The 20,244-nt window shown below is 42.1% G+C and overlaps 1 protein-coding gene across 1 annotated transcript in view; it reads left to right on the plus strand.

The window, feature by feature from the left end:
• T265_09166 (hypothetical protein) overlaps positions 1-14,301 on the plus strand; it is a gene marked incomplete at both ends in the record, with an annotated part of 18,917 nt that extends 4,616 nt beyond the window's left edge. Inside the window, 7 exons of the mRNA XM_009175177.1 lie at positions 2,858-2,955; positions 4,399-4,464; positions 6,925-7,039; positions 7,275-7,316; positions 7,557-7,820; positions 9,606-9,815; positions 13,691-14,301. Coding sequence (XP_009173441.1) covers positions 2,858-2,955; positions 4,399-4,464; positions 6,925-7,039; positions 7,275-7,316; positions 7,557-7,820; positions 9,606-9,815; positions 13,691-13,837 — 942 coding nt within the window. The remainder of the gene's footprint in view (positions 1-2,857; positions 2,956-4,398; positions 4,465-6,924; positions 7,040-7,274; positions 7,317-7,556; positions 7,821-9,605; positions 9,816-13,690) is intronic.
• Between the last annotated feature and the right edge of the window lie 5,943 nt (positions 14,302-20,244).

The following is a 20,244-nucleotide window of genomic DNA, read 5'->3' on the forward strand; positions in this document are numbered from 1 at the left end:
CATATATATATAAAGCTTAAATATCCCCATGATTTGAAAATAAACACAGGGACGAACACTAATGTTTTCGGTATCTCGTCATCAGGTCAGTACATATCTAATGGTTAAAATCGAAGCGGAAATTGAAATACGCAGCAAAGATTGGTCAGTGAAATGTAAAACTTGGAGACATGCACGATTTGTTGTCTGCGCCCCCAATGTTGCACTTAGTTGGGTGCTGTGAGGCAGTCTAGGGAGCCGTTGAGTGACTTGGCCAGTTGATACGTGTCACACGACCAAGGCAGACTCAGCGTTCGTACGAAACGTTTTCGACAGCTCAGTACCGGGCTTCGCAGGCGTATGGCGACTGCCCCGGCTGTAGTCAGGCAACGCCGTTGGATAGATACTGGCAGCCTATTTGGTACACGGTAAACGACATAAAATGACTCATTTGGAATGACTACGTGCCCGATGTCAATTAGATGGGACGCAATCGACCTCCTGGCTGAAATGTTGAGGTTAATGTTATTCTGGTAAGAGAGGTGCTCATATATATATATATATATATATATCCATTTGATGATTAGCCTTGCGGAACACTCCCACACACATGGCAGAACGCTTTTGCTCCACATGCCAGCCCGCACCAACGCTCTGAGGCCGTTTAGCCATGGCGCACTCGTCACGAGTATCGAAAATTCTAGTNATATATATATACATCAGTAATCTGAGTAGTCTGTGTTGAAGGCATGGCGGCTGAGCGAATAAGACGAACAAAACAAGCTTATATGGTGTGGTTAGTTCCGATCGTTCGTCAGACTACATTAGCCTGTGCCGTGTCGTTATGTAGTACGCGCCTGGATCGATGAAAAAAGGCAGTCTGGAGCTTGTGAAGTGCGCTCACAGACTATAACCAGCTTATATATACCAGAGTTGACGTGTCACAAGTGTGGATGTCGTAGTGTGAAATTAACGCGACCTTTGCACAAAGGACACCGTTAACTCAAAAAGCTTTCTGGCGCTATTGGTTATTTTCACTTGGCATCAGAGTAACCGGTGCTTTGTCAGGAGTGCGATTATATTAGCAGCAATGTTTAGGTTGATTCAGTTCATCTGAGGATTAGAGGAGCTGAGCATGCTCTAGTGAGCAAGTCTTTAGTCAGTGCTCCGATGCTGCCAAAGCCATGGGTGATCTTTATTCCTCTGGATGCGTCATAATACCGTTAAAAGGATGAAACGCTGGGTAATGTGAGGATAAATTCAGTTGGCAGTCAAAGTTCGCTTTCTGGGAAATGGCTTAATATAGTTTAAAATTGGCTTGAAAATTTAGCAGTCATATGCGGAGCAACTTGAAACTGCAATGGTGAGAAATCGTTATAATAACTAGTCGAACTGCTGTTTGATTAATGAAACCGTGAGATAGCTTCATGATCGCTTGACAAACTAGCATTAGATTCATGAACCAGCCGGGTTAAACCAGTAATAAACAAACCACATTGTTTTTCTGATTGGTTCACTACCAACTACAACCATGTTTAGAAGTTACATTAGTTTTTCTAATACAGGTTAAACCGCACAAACAAAAAGCCTGTTTAATCGAAATAATCAATAAACCGGTTTGAATGCTTAGAGAGTTCCCAACTATTTTATCGTTCTACGTGTTTGGTGTCCGCCAAAAGAGGTAACTAGTACGGGCTCTAGAAATCCGGTACGAGCAATTCGTAAACAATGATTTGTCATTAGTCGAGCAGTCATTGTCGACTACTGCTACATTATGTTATTTTGCGCTTGTTTCCGGTCACAACAATATAGTTTTAATGGGTTTGCCGAAAACGCAAGAAAGCGAAACTATGAAATTTTGCTGTAATTGTGAAGTATCGGAAAGCAACAGATACACCCATGCGAATAATACAGCAAAAAGACAAAAGGTTAGATATTGTCGATAATCACTTAGAACTTTTTTTAACCGTAGTGCTAAAAATGACTAGTTTTAATCCGTTAACAGGAAATATATTGAAGGATGTGCAGGACTTGACTGCAGGAGATGAAAAGAAAAAAGCTGTCGTCAAGAAAAGACTATGGGAATGTGGATATATCTGAAGCATGCAGATTAATTTTTTGAATCAAGGTTGAACTACGTCAGCGGTATTTTTGTCGTCGTGTTTTCCTGCTAATTATTTTGCTTTTCGTTTCCATTTTTAAGGCTTTGGGGGCATAAGTTCTGCAAACTCAAGTGTACTGTCAATCTGCGCGTCAGCTACGTTTATTATCACTAGCTTCATTCATTTGAGTAGTATTAATCTATGGCCTGACTCAATTTTGGCCATCGTCAGGTATGACCCTTTTTTACCACCTTAAAATCTTCACTGCTGGGAAACCTAGATGGCTACGATAGAATATTTAGGAAATAAAAGCTTATAAATATTGCAAACAAACTATAAATGAAATAAGACAAACTATCACAGTTGTGAGATCCGGTGAACCACGCATTTCTTTGTTCACTAGGATGAACACTATGGTCCCTGTTGCAAATGAGCTTGTGCATAGTGTGGATGTAGTCCCCTACCCTGCATGAGTTGTATTACCTGGCTCGAATTTCATTGAATTGCGTCTAGTCCATTCGATGATAACTTCATCAACCTATGTGCAAAAGCCATGTCTGTTTGGTTGTGTATTGGACGCTGTCCGTTTTGAGTTTTTCCATTGACATGGGAGACGTCTACGCATATGGATGAGTATAAATTGTCCACTAACTTGAGTAGGTTTGATAGCATCAGACTTCCGGGACTTCACTTACGTCTCTAAAAAATTCATTACTTTTGGATAGAGTTTCAACTTTTGCACGATTCCCATTTATGCACGCTCATTATTTTTGCAGGACAGTGGACGATATGGGGATATTTTCATGCGTCAGATTGAGCCTATAGCCTCACGCGTTCCCTACATGACAGCGGTTGGCAACCATGAACTGGCTTAGTAGGTTTACACAAGTTTTACCAGATGAACCTTGTCGGATAAACCACTAGTTCTTTTCTGTCACAAAATTATTTTTTGGGAAACCACTTGATTTCGGAAACAGTTTATCATACTGTATTTTACACACGCACCACATCGGGTGCAGCGAACAAGTGCACTGTAAATACTGCAATAAAAAACTGAAACGGATGTGGAACTGTCAGTTCTGCCTGTTGCCATATTTTTACAGTCATTTATGAACCGATTATTTCAAACTTTCAGGGGGCATTTCATTGTCATGCTGAATACAGAGTGATCTTGTCATTTTATTGGAAATCATAACACAATGAGAGGAAAATGTCTTTCAAGGAACCGGAGACCAGCGGAGATCCCACAGCAGTTGAGTCAGGGAGATAGGACACATACTACCTCATTAATGAGTACCCCGTTCGAACGAAGGAAATGTGTATAGGTTTATTCTTGATATAGCACTACTCACGAATTTGCTGAAAACCCCTTGACTACTCAGTCCTGGTTTCTCACAACTTGGGTCTTATCAAGGCAGACATATTCACCGAATTTCTTAAGTTGTGTTGCCTAAAGAATTGTCAAATTACACGCATTTTAGTAGTAATTTGTCGAAGCTTTATCAGTAACCTTATTCGTGGTGCTCAAAGTCAAGAATGTGTGCTTCGATGTCTCGAATATCGTGCCGGCTGAACTATAAGGCGGTCTTAGTGCAGTATATCCGATTAAATAACATGATGAAACCGACATTCAGTCGAGATTCATTTAGTTCTTCCCTTTCCCTTAATTCTGAATGATTATTTTTTTGACACACGTGTTCAGTTCAAGATTCAAGTGGGAAAGAATGCCGATCTTAACTTGAAGACGACTCTCATCAGTTGAGATTCAAGAAGGGTGGAATTGGTGGGAGACCGCCAAAGGTTTTAGCAGCATCATGAGCAGTGTCATTTCAGGCTAAAAGCAGACAAACCAAGGCCTTTTAAACTTTATGCTTGTTACCGGGACTCTTACCTTCCCTTGCCGAAGGCGGAAATGTTCACGGTTTCACTGAACGTGGCTTACCCATAATATTTGCAGAGTTGTAAAGTGAATCGGAAATATATCTAACTATCCTGCTTAGAATACTGTAAATAGACGATAAAAAGATCACAAAATAGAGTGCATTTTGTTGCTTCTAAAACTTGAAAGAACTTTTCGGCTGGATATAAGCTGGAGCAGGTTGTACGACCAGCTTGTGCGTTGCACTACATTTCATCTTTTTCTTTTCTTTGTATCCCTTGAAATAGAATTAGTTCATTTAGAATAGAAACAATGCGAAAAGTGATTGGTTCGGAAAAGCTCCTGTTTGTTTTGAGGCCTATCTCTGAGTTTATCGCATGAAGCTGACTCATGCTGCTTGATCAGCTGTTTTGACTTCAGATCTCTTACTTTTTGCAGCAATTTTTCGCACTACAAGTCTCGATTCAGCATGCCAGGTGGGGATGGTGAGTCACTCTTCTACAGGTGAGTTATTGGTTTCAGTTCAACCTCAATTTTATGAGTTTTACAACGTAATACGAGAAAATCAGTTTTACAACCATCTAAGTGCTAGAACATTTTACTCCAAGTTGATCGGAGTAAGAGGAACTTTTTCACACGAACTAATCAAGAATCAGGGGTAGTCCTTCGCAATAGTATAGATTCATGAAGCACAACCAACAAGAAAACTGAGGTGAATTTCAGGATGATCTACTATGTGCATGCTATACAGGATTTTACTTAAGCTTGGGCCTGAAAAGTTGTTCTGCACAAAGAACCATTGAGGTGCATGCCAGTGGAAAGGTAGCAGATAGAATTCTCGAATTAGCTAGGTCAGGCGACGTAGGCCAGCTGTTGTAGGCTATATGTACATTGGTTTATCAAAGAGCTTTCAGTAAATTCACGGTGGTGGTATCACAAAATCTACTCTACGCAGCGATTAGAACGGACATTTTCGTGAAGCTTTTTTTCAGTGCAATTTATTATTATGTTGCGTATTCTCTATCTTTAGTTTAAAGAACATAACAAAATTTGCAAAATACACTCATTTGTAACCAAATTTGGTTGTGTGAAAATGCAGCTGAATCTCTCGTTTGTGGTGTTTCCAGGCAACTGAATGTTCTGCTCCAAGCCGTCCCAGGTTTCACTTGCTACGAAATACGAGATATCGCGATACGTGTATATTCGTAATGCGCCACTCATAAGGTTGTTAAAATTTATTCGACAACCCACGACCGGTTTCGCTAATTTCGTGCAATTTAGTTTCAAGTAGGACATAAGGTTGACGGGGACTCTGGGACTGCGCCTACCTGATAAGTTCCAAGAAGTGCGAAACCGGTCGTAGGCTGCTGAAGGATTTTCAGCATCCTTACGAATGGTGTAAGACAAAGTTTGCTTTTAGTTTTAGTACAGGCGAGTCGAAAGAATAAAAAAATACAACTTCAGCTGATTTGGCATTCCGTTTTATGCTGATATCTGTGCGGTAGTTTGGAAGGTTAGCAAAATGGTAAATTATCCAGCTCTATTCAGCGTGCGAAGTTCATGAAAAGAGGGCGCTGTCAACTCCCAAAAAGGAGTTTATACTGAAAAGCGAGAAAACACTCTATAACTTTTTCACCTTTACTGAAAACTGTCAGCAGTGCGTGTCTCACAAAATTTACCCCTTTGAGTAACCACACCGGAAAACTGTCAATTTTAATCTACTGGCAGGCAACTTGAGGTCAGAATGGTGGATAACCATTCATTTTTGTCGCGTACTTTTCTGAGTTTTTCTGTCAAAGGTGCATTGTGTTCCAGAGTTTGGTGAGTATGTGTAGTATTCTGCTCCTGGGATTGGAAGTATAAAAATTGTACTTGAAAACGGGGTAACTAGTTATTTCGTGAAGGACACTGTTCTAAATTCTGTGGTTTTATAATGAGACAAATTTCGACGGAGAACCGTATATGCGCAACACTTTTTTACGCCCACATGATGCGTAAATTTTCTACTTGGTATTGAAGTTCCACGTGTGTCAGGGTCACAATTTGTATGTAGTATTGACCACGATCCGACGGACACGTTCAAATTAGCAAACTTACATAGGGACATGAATGAACAGTCCTTTTGAAACCTGTAAGCAGAAAACTTTCCTATTCAAACAGGAATTGGGCAGAATGACTATCTCAGGACCTACCATCCGTCAGATTATGCCTAGCCACTGGCATCTGTACTAGTCGCTAAAATGTCCTTGCTGTTGCAAACAAGCATGAAAAATGGAAGTTTAAATTTACTCATTCCTAAATTATCTCATCAAAGCTAGATATAATGCACCGGATAGAATCAAGGTGAGCACCTGACTTGGTGACTTGGCGACTTTATTATCCTAGCAAGATAGTTCCAGTTTGTCTCGAAAACGACTAACGACAAAGCGAAGTTACAAAATGCCTGCCAGGTATGATGTAGTGTGCGACTTAAGTGACCGGTTCGGTGATAGACAAGTTGTGGAACTGGAGAAACTGCTGACACTGCCTATTTGCACACCACTAATGTTTGTACAGTAAAATAACCTGCGACCTCGGAGTGCAACCACTATGCTAGATAGTAAGCATAAAGATCAAGGTGTATTTCAGTATCTGTTTACCCACGATTATCGGTTGCTGGAACAAATCATACTAGCGACAGTGTGATAAACATTTTAATTATTGCTAAAACATTTTTACAATAAACTTTATACGTTTTTGTATATTTTTTAAATGGAAAATTCCAGAGTAACTATGTTCGGCGGCGATAGTACCTACTCTCATCAAGTTTCTAGTAATTCTTGCAAGTGTGCCAACTCACTTCCGGAGGAGCCTAAATGACAACTTGGACAGTCTTAATGGAAAGACTTGTCTGGCTGTAGTGCAAATTCTACTCATTTGTCATCACATTCACTGTTGCTGTTTGTCACGTTTTATTCTTTTCAGCTTCGACATTGGTCCGGCCCATGTAATTGCGTTCTCGAGCGAACTTTATTATTATTTGTACTACGGATGGAGACAAGTCGTTCGACAATACGAGTGGATCAAGAAAGACTTGGAGGTAGGTTTGTGTAGCGACCTGCAGCCCTGACACCCGATACGAATTCCCATCTCCTACATGGTTGAAGTGTGATAAATTCAACAATTCAGCTGAGCAGACAGCTCGTTAGTCAAATAGAGAAAACCCTAGGAAACGCGAGTGAAACGCCGTATTTTTAACAAAAAACGTTGGCTTTGATAGAAAAATAATCGGGAATGTTGTTTTTGGGTCTTCCGTTTTTTTCGACCACCAACAGAAAAATTCACCCATGGAAGGAAATATTCATTTGCGAGATAAAGTAGGGTTAACCGTGGACTCAAGTGAGTCTCTGTTCTATCATCTCATTCAAATGTAGAGGTACATTCGTGTCAAAGAAAATGCTTTGATATCGTCAATATTCTCCAAGGTAAAACAACTGGTGATTTTGTGCAGGGCATCAAAATTTTTCTCCAAAAATCCCATTCCCCTCAGGATCTTCTGGCTCACTTTTACTCTGTCTGACACCAGTTTATGTTCACAAAGTATGTTTTTTATTCAGGAGGCTAACAAACCTGAGAACCGAGAAGCACGTCCCTGGATTATCGCAATGGCTCACCGTCCCATGTACTGTAGCAATGCTGTGGATGCTATACACTGTGATACAGTGGACAATATTGTGCGAACTGGATATCCTTACTTAGATAGCAAAGGAAAGAGCTATCTCCTCGGGCTAGAGAAGCTGTTCTACAAAAACGGTGTGGACTTGATCATTGGTGCGCATGAACACTCCTATGAGCGCTTTTGGCCAGTGTACAATCGAAAGGTAATGTCACTCTTGGCGAAATACACTCATTTGCAAACAAATTTGGTTTTGCGAGAGACTCACCTGGAACTCAGCTGAATCTCTCGTTTGTAATGTTCTTAACTGGATGTGCTGAACCAGGCCACTTCACGTTTCACTTGTTACGATATTCGAGATATCACGATACATATATACTCGAAACGCACTACTTATAAGGTTGCTGAAAATCCTTCGACAGCCCACGACCGGTTTCAGTAATTTCGTGCAATTTGGTTTCTAGTAAAACGAATTTTCACTAATATCAGCCTCTTCAAACCGTCGAAGGTAAGAGGTATTGCGTCGCGTGGTTGGCCTGCACACGATGCTGTTCATAAGCGAACCAAAGTCCGTCACAACATACAGACCAATTAGTGAGTCTAGTCTTTGAAGTTAGTTCATTTGTTGGAAAAAATCAGTCCCAAGTGCCTCAGTACCACACCGTCAGTGTGTGTTGTGGTTGTGTACTGGAGTGCGATGGGACTTTGAATTTGACTTTTGAGCGTCAATTTGACTTCCTCAGTGCCGTAAAATTCAAAGAGGAGAACCATGCGGGCAAAAAATGCGGGAGAATCACTTCCATTTGACAGGCCTAACCGGGAACGAAAGAGGCCACCATCTGTGGAAATCGGGACAACCGACGCTTGTGGTTGTATATGTTGAATCTTTAGTTCTCGCTGTACCGTTCATTTCCTGATCACTGTCCTTGATGTGAGTTGAAATTATGCTGCTCCTATTAATTCGTGTGGCTGTGTTTCCGCAATCCTTGAACATTCATCTGCCGAGGTCTATAAAGCTATTGTTGACTTGATTTGAAACTTGGCGAAATTTGAATGCACACGAGCCCTAGTGAGATGCGCACTGCGATTTCTACTCGCATAAAGCGTTTAATCAAAACATCGTATCACGAAAATTGATGATCTAAGTCGCATCATAATAATTTGGCCATCATTTTTAAATTCTCTCTCAAGAAAGAAAATAAGTAGTTCATAGGATCATGTCTCTTGAATTAATGGTGCTTTTCGGATCCTGAGTCGGTCAAGGACATTAGTGCCCTACTTTTTGGTGGGATTCATCAGGTGCAAGAAAGGTGAAGGCTTGTATGTCCCTTCTGCGGTAAACTTAGTTGAAAACGTACGCCGGTTTCTAACAGCCGAGGTTTGATTGACTGTTATACGGGAAAATTTGGTACTGCCAAGCAAAATGTTTCGTCTGTTTACCCGTAGCCACTTCCTAATTGAATAAGTCAAAGACTATGTATTTCAGTAATCACGTCTTTTCATAGCTTATTTTTCATCGGCTTGTTTTCGGTTCCATAGCATTACGGCCCACTTAGCCTGGACTAGATCCGATCTCAGATATCTGGGACATAATGCACCTTCAATTTTTACGAGTACACAGATACCTCTGGCACGGCAAATGTGAGTTTTCATGAATTTAGTTTCAATCAAATGCATCAGTTTTGATGAACGCGTCGCAACGCGGCGAGAAGCTAGTCAGACCATCTTATTAAAGGTTCCGCTTTGTGGTAAACGGTATGATCTCATCTTTGTATCGCTGTCATCCCGATAACTAATACCGGCTAATGAAGTCCGTATTTAGATTAGTGAAAAACGCAAGTGAGGTAGTAAATCACAGAGTCAGATCTACGTCACCCAATCTAGTCAGTTGGTCCACAGTAGGTGAAGACAAAATCAGAAAATAATGCTTCGTAATCGTATGCATACTGACAATAAGAAGAACAATTTGAATATGCCGCTTCTATTTCAGGTGTGCAATGGTTCGCAGAATAACCCCTATGTGAATCCACACGCACCGGTTCACATTGTTACCGGGTCTGCTGGCAGCTATGAAGGAAAGGATCCATTTTCACCTATTCCTCATAAATGGTCGGCTTTCAGGAGACATGATTATGGATTCACTCGCCTAGATATTTACAATGGGACACACCTAAGGGTGCAGCAAATTTCTGCAGAACTGGTAAGCTTTGGGCTGTATTCAATAAGCTGTAATACTGTTCTGAAGAAAAGCATAGTCCATGAGGTAGTCTGATTAAACACAACACCGTTCCAAAATATTCCAGTCATTATTTTTGAGGAAGTAAATTTACACTGGTGTGGTAGTGCTCTCCTCTGTAAATTGCTTCGGAAAGTACGTCAAGTAATTCTGCCCCCTGTGAGATGAAGCCCATAGGCTCCGTGTTTCATTTCAAACAAATGCGATCCAACACCGACGTTCCGAACACCTCGCGTGCATACTTACTTCTTACTTTTCGCATCACTGATAATAGGAGGCACGATGAACAAAATGACCGGTGTATATTCAAGTAAGACTCAAACTCAAGTAGTTGCCTTCCTATGAACTAGATTAAACCCGAAAAGTTCCACTTAGGTACGGCATTTCAATATGTGGTTTATAAACTGGCTTAGGATTTATGAGTAAAGTATTTCTTCTCCAGACCGTGGGTGGATTTCGCTTGGTGAAACTGTCGGGTAAGGCCCATCGCTGTTCAATATCTTCGAAGAAAGCTCATAACATTAGAGGTTTATGGCTGGTTCTTAGTTGGTAAATATGATCAGCCCCAAGATATTTACTCCAACAGACTTTTCGACTTGGGTTTGTCACGTTTGTTTGGGTCCATATTTTGGCATGTGGACAGAATCGTTTCAGGATCACCGTTCACATACGTCTATAAAGGATAACCTCTAAAAATCTCCATGGGTACGAGACAACAAAAGTTGTCTAAATCAAACCCGATGGGCTACCGATGATCGGTACGATACGGCTCCTCATCCATGTACTAGGCTCTCGAAATTCAAAATCCTTGTCCGTATCCAATCCTGAAATCACAGATTTCCTTGAGCTCACTTACTCCTAACTCAATGTTCTACTTGGTTTCACGGTATTTTTTTGTGACCTTCTCAACGAACAGAATGTTTGCTATTAATTCTTGTGTTGGGTGACTTCAACTACTGTGCATTGGGCATAATAATTTACATAGTTACAGAAAGACTGTCTTTTCTTGTTGTTATCAAAAAATGGTCATTCGTTTCGATGGTACATGCACACTATATTTTTTTAAAATCACAGTGGACTGTGTAAACTTCAATCTGCTGCAGATCGGATTTAAATCTAGTCACATAAGTTTTATTCTTAACATACTGAATAAACCTACCAGGTTCACATGGGACAATCGACCATGTATACAGGTCACTTTTTCAAACTTTCATCTGCGTAAAATTTGTCTCATAAACTCGTGTTTGTCCATTTTATTGACTCGCACATATTCCTGGCAATTGCATTCGTGACATGGTTTGACTCATCCATACTGTGGCCTAGAGGCCCGAAGGAATTTACTGTCCTACCTATGAGCAGTGCATTACTAATTACTGACCTATCCTTCACTCTGACCTTGTAAGTGTCCAACGTGCGGTTCCTTCTCTGCCCGCATCAACTGCCTGGATTGCTTGAAAGCAGTTGTCCTTGTAGTGCCCCCCTCGGACACTTTTGAAGGTCGATTGAGAATAACAAAGATTTAATGGTTGCAATGAAAAATTTCAAATGGTCAAAGCGCAATCAAATGTGGCTGATCTCTCGTGAGTGTGGACGGAATAACAACTCCCACATAATTCAACACGAGTAGCGCTAAGCAGTCTTAGATTTAGAGTCGGTATCATGGACCATGCCCCCTCCTCTAATTGGGGTCAACAACACGCTCAGATCAACGTTGCCTTCGCCTGAAAGGCCAGGCACCGTTAGGAATGCTAGTCTGTTTCGGCAATTAGGAAGACCCCGAGGCTGAGTGAGGATGGGCTTACTGCTTTCTTCCTCGTTTGAAACGACTCTCCTCAAACCATTCGCCACTGTATTTTAAGAGAGGGCGCTCCGTGTTGGGATACAACTTGACAAAATGCAATTAAGCAAAATACGTAAGAGTATTCCTCCCTGTTCTGAGCCTTGGGCTTACAATTCATGCGGTGTTCTTTTGTTTGTTGGTCATTCCGTTCTACTTTCATGACAGAAGAACAATCCAATTTCAATTCAGATTCCGTTCCCTTCCGAAGCTATTGTCACCACCAGTGGCCGAACCATTAGTATCCGTGTTTTTTTAACAAGAGTCGCTTTATATGACCTTGTGGGTAATTCTCTGTGTATAGAATATGAATGGCTGACAGATTGAATTTTACCTACCACCTGGTGTTACTCCTAGGGACAAGGAATACCTAAGTAATACTGCCATCGGGCACTTCCCTCAGTTGGTTCCGCATCTATTGTTCATTTTCAATATGGTTTCGGTAGCAATAACACTATTAGCATTTTTGTCAGTAACCAAAAAGACATGTTATGCATACTGAGTTGTCATGTCTATGTACTAGCTGTTTCTCAGTTATTCAGATCTCCTTACCAAGCCCATGATTTAGCGGAAGGTCTACAACCCTTCAGCAGTTCTTGGTATTTTCAGAACAGGTTCCATATAAATTACTGAGTGGCTACACTGAAACTTAAAGCAGAAAAGTTGTGAGTAGTATGTATGGGTTGAAAGATATTCGATGTGTGTTCTCCCTGCCACTCATTCGCATAACCCATAGTATATCTTACGGTTTACGTTAGATGAAAAAAACATCGGGAAAAGTTTTTATACCACGCCATGGGAAAAAACCCTGGAATGTAATGGTTCAGACACCTTTTTACTGAGTGTAAAACCTGTCAGTTATTCACTTCGTTTTTGTGTGTGGAGGAATACCTCACTTTGGATCTCGTGAAGCTGTTGAGAAGTGCTGAATTGAAGCCAATTAGTAGTACAACGTTCTGTTTTTTTCTAGAGATGTTGACGCTTGGATCTGGTTTACAATATGGGTAGGATCGAAAAGAATCTAGAGTCTTGCCACTTCCCATGCTTACCGACATATTTAATTTTATTCGAATATGATGCGGACTTTTACGACTGATCGACTTTGAATACGATCAGTGAAACCTATACTGTTTGTATTTATGGTTTCAGTCTTGTTTTATACAAATAGGGTGGTTCTCAGGTTAACCGGATTGTTTTGATTGCGACAGGTGCTATTTTGTATTTTTGACATACCACCTATGTATTTCTTATATTCTTAAATACGATTAACTTGGTATTGGTAGGATATTGGTTGGTTACAGTTTGTTCACCATGCCGCATTACTTGTATCATTACCACAAATTCACTTAGTTAATCAAAACGGGTGTTAACGTCTTGCGTTGAACATCCTCCAGGTTAGCATATCACAATACATGCGTCATAGTATATCCCAATAAACCGCAGTGGACTTCAGTAAGATGTTTTAAACATCCCAAGAGGGACGGGAGAGAAAGTAGTCGAACTTTGCGCTCAGTGACCAAAAGAGAGATGACAAAACTAAGTTGCTCATACTACTGATCGGCCGTTTATCACTACAAGGAGGAAAGACACGGTTTAACTGACCCCACAACTCGATGAGTTCCGCACTGAGGATGATTGTGCCCCTGCTCCCAACAAAATTAATTAAATTCATTCGAAAAATAGAGTTTCACATCGAAATGTAAGGTCTTCTGTTATCTACACTTATTTTATTTTGAACTCCAAAACCGAATGCTCAAAAGAGCTAAAACACACCTATGGATAATGGCTCCATCCAATGCTTTTTCGCCCAAGACGGTTAGCACGGTGGGCGGACTGATAGGGACATAACAAAGGTGATTAAGTAATAATGGGAAAATACAATAGCTATAAAATGATATCTAAAGGATTTCTGTGTTTTCCCATCAAGTCATCGTTTTGAACCGTACAATTGGTGAGGAACCAGCACTATTATCTTGTCCGTTTCCACTTCTCTATTGCTTAGGGGAGCGCAGGAAACATACTGGATTCCTTCACCATTATCAGCAACAAGCACGGTGAAAACCTTTTCACTTGTCACGAAGAGCAGCCTCACTCCTTCCAGCCTTGGATCAAACTCCGTCCAGCGGTCCGCGTTCAAGAAAAATGTTGATTGATCTACTTTCATGTTATGCATCAGATTTATCAAATCTTGCAATTCGTTAGCAGATATGAGGCACTAAATAGCTAAACATCCCGTGAAAATTTAGCGAAGTCAGTTTTTGTGTTTCAGCAGTATCCCAAACAATTTTAGTGTTTCCACTTCCTGATTAGTAAATGGCTGTAAATGTCAGTACAAATATGAATAGCCGGAGATTCGGTCCCCTACACTATCAACACAACTTACTTTTTCTATTTGATTAACACAAGTTCCATTTTATTCGCATTTCAGGAAGTCATATCGCATTATACATCCATAAGTGTGCTGTTGGCTTACATTTTCCAACTCAATCAAAAGTCCCAATCTTTGCTAATGAAAATGTTAAAATCATTCTGTTTTCCAATTCCGATAATTGGTTCTCGACCGTAGGAAAAATTTTGGTCGGCACATTTTATATCTTGTCCATTAAGTTCAGCAGTTGGATCGCAAAATTTCAAAACCAATCGAGTTAACAATTTCAGTGCGAGGTTGGGTTGGGGGGTGAGTGAGCTTAATGAGTTCATCAATCAACTCCGCACTGACGACTTCACTGTTGCGTATCAGTGGCACGATCACTGCTTCACAAGATGGAAGAACACGCGTGCAAATCATTAGATGCAACGCGCGCTCAACGCGCAGAATGTCTGTTCTGCGTTGACCTCGAAAAGCGATGGATGTGCTTGCACTTATAAAAAGCGACTAGTCGATAGGCATGGGTCGCGGTCTTCTGGAGAAATATCCATGATGGCGAGGAAAGGTAAGAGGAATCAAAATTCAAATTTTAGTAAGCTCACATCAATGCAACAAGTAAAGTCTTCTGAGAGATACTGGCATACCCAAAATCTTGCTTAGGAGGACGATTAATTGGTCAGTTTGGAAAGTGGTGGTTTGCTGTCGGCGTTGATTGGTTCGCCTTCTTGGAAGAAGAGTCGGATCCCGTGTTGACATGTTATGCGTTTCCCCCGCTTGTGTCGCAACAGCGGCATTTTGAAAGTGTCAAATAAGGCATCAGAAGGCCTGTTGGTAGAGTGCGCTATTGTTCCCTGAAGACGGCATGAACGGATTTGGTTTTGTGTCACGTCCAGGCGCCTTGATCAGCAAGAACTTCATGCACTACGCTTCAATAATTAAAGGACATAGCCCTTGATCCAGGGGTCTTGCATAGGTTTATGGTCACGCGCCAGAACCTGTGACCCATATCAAGTTGAATCCCTTTCGTCGTCACTGTGAACCTGGAGGGAGCTGTCTGTGCCGGAAACAACCGAATCGAAGGCTTATAAATTCTGTCCCATAAGGGTCCCAGCAGGCTATTTCTCGTGTTCTACCGAGTCTTTTGGCGTAGTACTTAGGACAGGCGATAATCTCTGGAGAAGGTCAAAGGAAGTTCCCTCTCCTCGATAGTTGAGTTCAGCCTGACCGTTTGGTTACCAGTGCTACGAAGCTGAATGTGCGTGAAAAGTTGTACGTCGGTGGTAAGAGTTTTGAGAGTGATCAGAAGTGAACTGCAATCAGTTATCCGACACTAGTCCCCCGGCAGGTACTCTGCACTGAGGATCTAGGACGGGGCTCGCGAAGTGATGTTTACCGTTAGTGCGATAAGAAACTCAATTTCCGACCACTTGGAAATGCTTTGATCAAGAGGGGTAAGCCATTCTATCAACATGGCTAGCTTAGGAATCATGCACCCGACACAATGGTCGTTCAGGTCTCAGCCAAGCAGCAGCCGGTAGGCAGGGAGCATCCATCCTGGAATGCCGAATAATATGGTCGCCTGATTGTTTTTGGGGCTACAGAGAGGAGGCGATCTGCACGATAAGCAGAGTTGATCGAGGCATTGGTCAAATCAAATAAATCGAACCATCTAAAGGTCAGAAGATTCGGTATGGAGGAACTCACATAACACGAGCAAGTGAAGACCATTTCCCCGAAGCAAACAGAGAACAGTGGTTTGCCTGACAGCTGTGGCTCACCACTACAGGCACTGATATAAGGGTGTATAGCACTGACGAAGCATGGAGGTAGTCCCATCCCCACGTCTGCTGAAAGGTGAAGGTTGTTAAGAAAATTATAGAAGCGCGTTCCAGCGATCCTCCACTACTGTTTAATAGGCATAGAGCATCTAGAAGAGTTCAAGTAAACAAGTGAGAATGTCCAGTTCTCAAAAATCTCCACGCAGGAACGATGTTTGCTTTTGTGTCCGATTACTTGTAACCGCATGATTAATGTTTGTCAGGAAGTAAATACATACGTAAATAAACAAAGACAAACAAATAAGTAACTTCTCAGAAAAGGCTATTTCACTTTTCATTTGATGCTGTGATGCGGGATGAGAATGAAGCTTTGCATTGGTCAGCATTGTGTAAACTCCCCCGGTTGTGCTCGAGAAAAAGACGAATGGGAATGGAAGATTTTCGCTGACCGTAAATCGGCTTGTAGCTCTCTCCTCGGTCATGGAGATTCGCGGTCCACTTCAAGAACCTCGATATTTCATGGTGTTTTGTTTGCTCTCCAGATAGTATCCACTTGTAGGTAACATGCCAATAAAGCATTCCCCGAACGCGGCGGGGAATAAAAAATAAGAGGAAAATATAACCAACGAGAAACGCCCGTTATGTGAATAGTCACCGTAGTTGTATAAACCCTAAAAACTAGGACGGTGGGGTATGAAGTGGGACCAGTTCAATAATGAATTCTGCTGACTTGAACTAAAACTTAAAAATTCGTCACTGGCCATGAATTACCTTGTGCAGTTGAGCAAATGGGTCTGGAAAGCATGGAAATAAAAATGGAAGTTGTTCACGCCGCTGACTGGAGCCCGTTAGCCGCGCAGTGCGTTTAGCTGAAAAACCTTTACGAGTTGAATAAAACTTTTTACGCAAAAATATTGCATTTTGCTGCGTATGTGCACGAACCAGAAAGCATCCTAATCTACGGTCATATTATTGCTGCTCACCGAATTTCACTGTCCACTGAAGTAATCATACTTAGAAAAACGTCTAGCGGAATACTTTTCTAGCATCCCTGATACTCCGGAATGCCTAGTGTGGCTTCCAAGACTGGATTTGTACTCTGAACTCAATTGCCTGACTCATTTTGTCCAACAAGGACACGTCGTGGCTTTCGAAAGTTCAATTTCATTGTGCGAATACTGATCGCTCCGCTGACCAGAAGAGGGCTCAAATTATTTTCTCCGAAATCATAGGGTTTTCGAGGTTGTGGCTTTTGCGGCGAGATAGTTTAAGCCATTTCTACCTTCCAGTGACATGTTTCAGTAGCATTTTGTTTAAGTGGGCGAGCCGTCAAGGTCACAGACCATTACCGATTCCGGCTGTCACCGGTTTACGCGGAATAAAATAAAATAAAACGCTTCAGCACATTCTGGTGCTCTTCGGTGTTCATTGAGAATAGAAAACCTCCAAAGAAAATCTAATGCAACTTTCACCCTAAAAGATCGGTCATTGACGTTTGCTTGCCTTAACAGATGAGATGATTTTGTTCGGCGAACCTGGTCAAAATATATTCGTGCATGGATCTCAACTCCCAGTACGTGCAGCGCAGTTGGAATACAGCATGAGTTACGCAGTGGCAATGCGAGGGCCTCTCGGTAAATTTTCCAGACATGCATAACTAGCCTGTGGACAACACAGCGTCACGAGATTGCTGCAGGTATCATCCCTATTGTGAATATGACGCTCTGTAGGTGGTGACCGCCATAAGGCTGTCGCCATGATAACGGTAGTCTTTGTTGCTCACTTCGACTGCTTATCGTAACCGCTGGATTTAAAGCTGTATGAGACGCTGATTATTGGGTCTCACATATGCAAGGCAGCCAATCCAACAACAAACGACGCCCCCTTATACTCATAACTATACGCGTTGTCACTCATCTTGAATACCTATTGTAACTGATAGGCCAGCGGCTACGTGCGACGCTGATTATGAGACCCCACCGATGCGCAACATGGCCCATTGGCCGACGACAGTCATTCATACCCGTAACTGTACGCGATACCGCTTATCTTCGCCACCTATAGTAAATACCAGGCCAGTATCCATGCGAACCGGTAGAAATTATACCTCAACTAAGCGTGACAGATTATTCTGACGGCCTGATATACGTATTGCTGTACTCGATGTCGCCTTACCGGGCTGCTTAGCGTACCTGCTAGGTCCGTGTGCATATGCGGTGTTGATTGACTGGTACCTAATCCAACCTTTTCTGTCTCACTCGAAACTGTACCTCTGATCTCATTATTATTACGGGTGGCATTCTCACTCACATCAGTGTTTTCCAGCAAACCTTTCGAACACTTTTTTCAATTTCGAGGCCCCAATACAGACATAGCTGTTCGAATGGTAGCAATGAACCACCGTGAACCCTCGATGGACCCAAGAATATTTTAACTACAATGCCAACCACGGCTTATGGGCCCCAATACAGACATAGCTGTTCGAATGGTAGCAATGAACCACCGTGAACCCTCGATGGACCCAAGAATATTTTAACTACAATGCCAACCCTAAACGGCTTATGCAAGATGTTCATGTATGAGGGTGTCCAAGAACCCAAGTACGGCATCATGATGACGGTACCGCGACTAGCATACGCAATCTGCTGGCTTGTCCGTAGTTCACTATACCTCTAATATTTTTCAGACGAGCGCGTTACCCACAAGACCGTTTTAGCCCGTTTAATTTATGCGGGGACTTGAAAGCCGTAGCCATCATATTAAATCGTCTGCCTGTTCTTCCCAAACACCCAATAGTTTATCCAACGGCACAGCTGGTGGCCCGGTAGATCGGTGAAGATTAAACCTTGATCTACGCTAGATATAACGTATGCTGTCCGTCATAAAAACAAAAACTTTCTAGCTTGATGAATTTTTTGGCTTCAATGGGGCGCTTCCCACAACCAAACAAGGATTGTTTATATTCACATAGTGAATAGCCGCTCCTATTCGAGTTTGCGCGGACGTAATGGACATGATTACTGTCTAAGTCGTTTTGAGAATAATTTCGAAACTAATACGTGAGAAACACGCGAATAAACCAGGTTTTCCACAAAATGTTTCACAATTTCCATGGAGACAACGTGCGAAGCCACCGGTACCCATCGGAATGCGAATTCCGCGCCCACGTTGAACACCGGATTCGTTTAGACAACTTCTTATAAAACGGCAACCGCGTGGGGAGATCTTAAGCGCCCAAATAACAGTTACCGTTAAAGTTTCCATTTTTTGAACAAGGGTTTCAGAGAACTTTTAGGCGTGCCTCTAGGACGAGCAATGTTTCCGGTTCAGCNGTAGTTGGGCGATCGACTTAGCCGTAGGGCACAAGAATGGGGCCATGTATTATGCCATCATTGTCCTAAATAGCACTGGGAAACTATTTTGGAAATCGTTTTGTCCGTGTATAAGTGAGAACTATACCTTCCGAGACAAATGTCCCTCGTCGAGGATGGCCCACAACATCCTAGTTACCTCGGCGGATAGTTTACTGGCCAGGGAAAAATTAAGTAAGGGACTATATGGTGGTTTGTAAGTGGTACCAACTGATGAAAAGGGATGCCACCAGAGAAACTCACTCCAATGAACGTATCCTTGTTTCAGAGATCAACAAGCTATTTATCTTCAAAGTTGTCGGCCTCTTTTTGTTGACAGTCGGTAGAAAATTTATCGTAACATTTACAGAAAAATGTTCGCGGTTACGGAGCCATCCTCGGGCCAAATCAACGGGTTGCGACGAATAGTGGAGTGGCCAACTTCAAGGTAGCAAAAATGACCCCGATGGATCAGGAGCTGTGCTTTGAGAGTAGCCAGTTTTGGAGTTGCTTGCAGGAACTGAGCATCAAGCGACAAAGGTCGACACCCTACCACTCAAAAAACGCGCAACCGAATGCAATATTCGAAATAGTAGCTGGTGGCCAAAAGAGATAACCAGGAAGTAAAATTACCGATGGTGTTGTTAGCACATCGTACCACAGACAACTACGGACAAGTCCTTATTTATGTTCATATCCGTTCAGCATCTACACCTTCCAACCGATCAGAAAACTGGGTTGTATGCAATGGCGCACTTGTCTCCGTAGAAGCTAGAAGGAGATAGGAATAGGGCTCGGGAAAATTTGACAGCCAATTTGGAAAGGACTAGGCAGAAGACGGCAGGAAGTGGGGCGCTGCCACTTCCCATAGAGGGCGAACGTCAGATAGAAAGATCAACAGAATCATATGTGGGGCAGACCGTGGTCACGAAATTTGGGCAGTCTGAGGAAAGGCCCGTTTGGCATTACAGGCCGTCAAGAGAATGTTTATAATGTGCAGGACAGAAAGGGGGTAAACGGTGCCCAGCTTCGGAAGTGACATGATACTCCCAAAGAGTTG

The sequence above is a fragment of the Opisthorchis viverrini genome (assembly GCF_000715545.1).
Source record: "Opisthorchis viverrini unplaced genomic scaffold opera_v5_261, whole genome shotgun sequence".
Lineage (NCBI taxonomy): Eukaryota > Metazoa > Platyhelminthes > Trematoda > Opisthorchiida > Opisthorchiidae > Opisthorchis > Opisthorchis viverrini.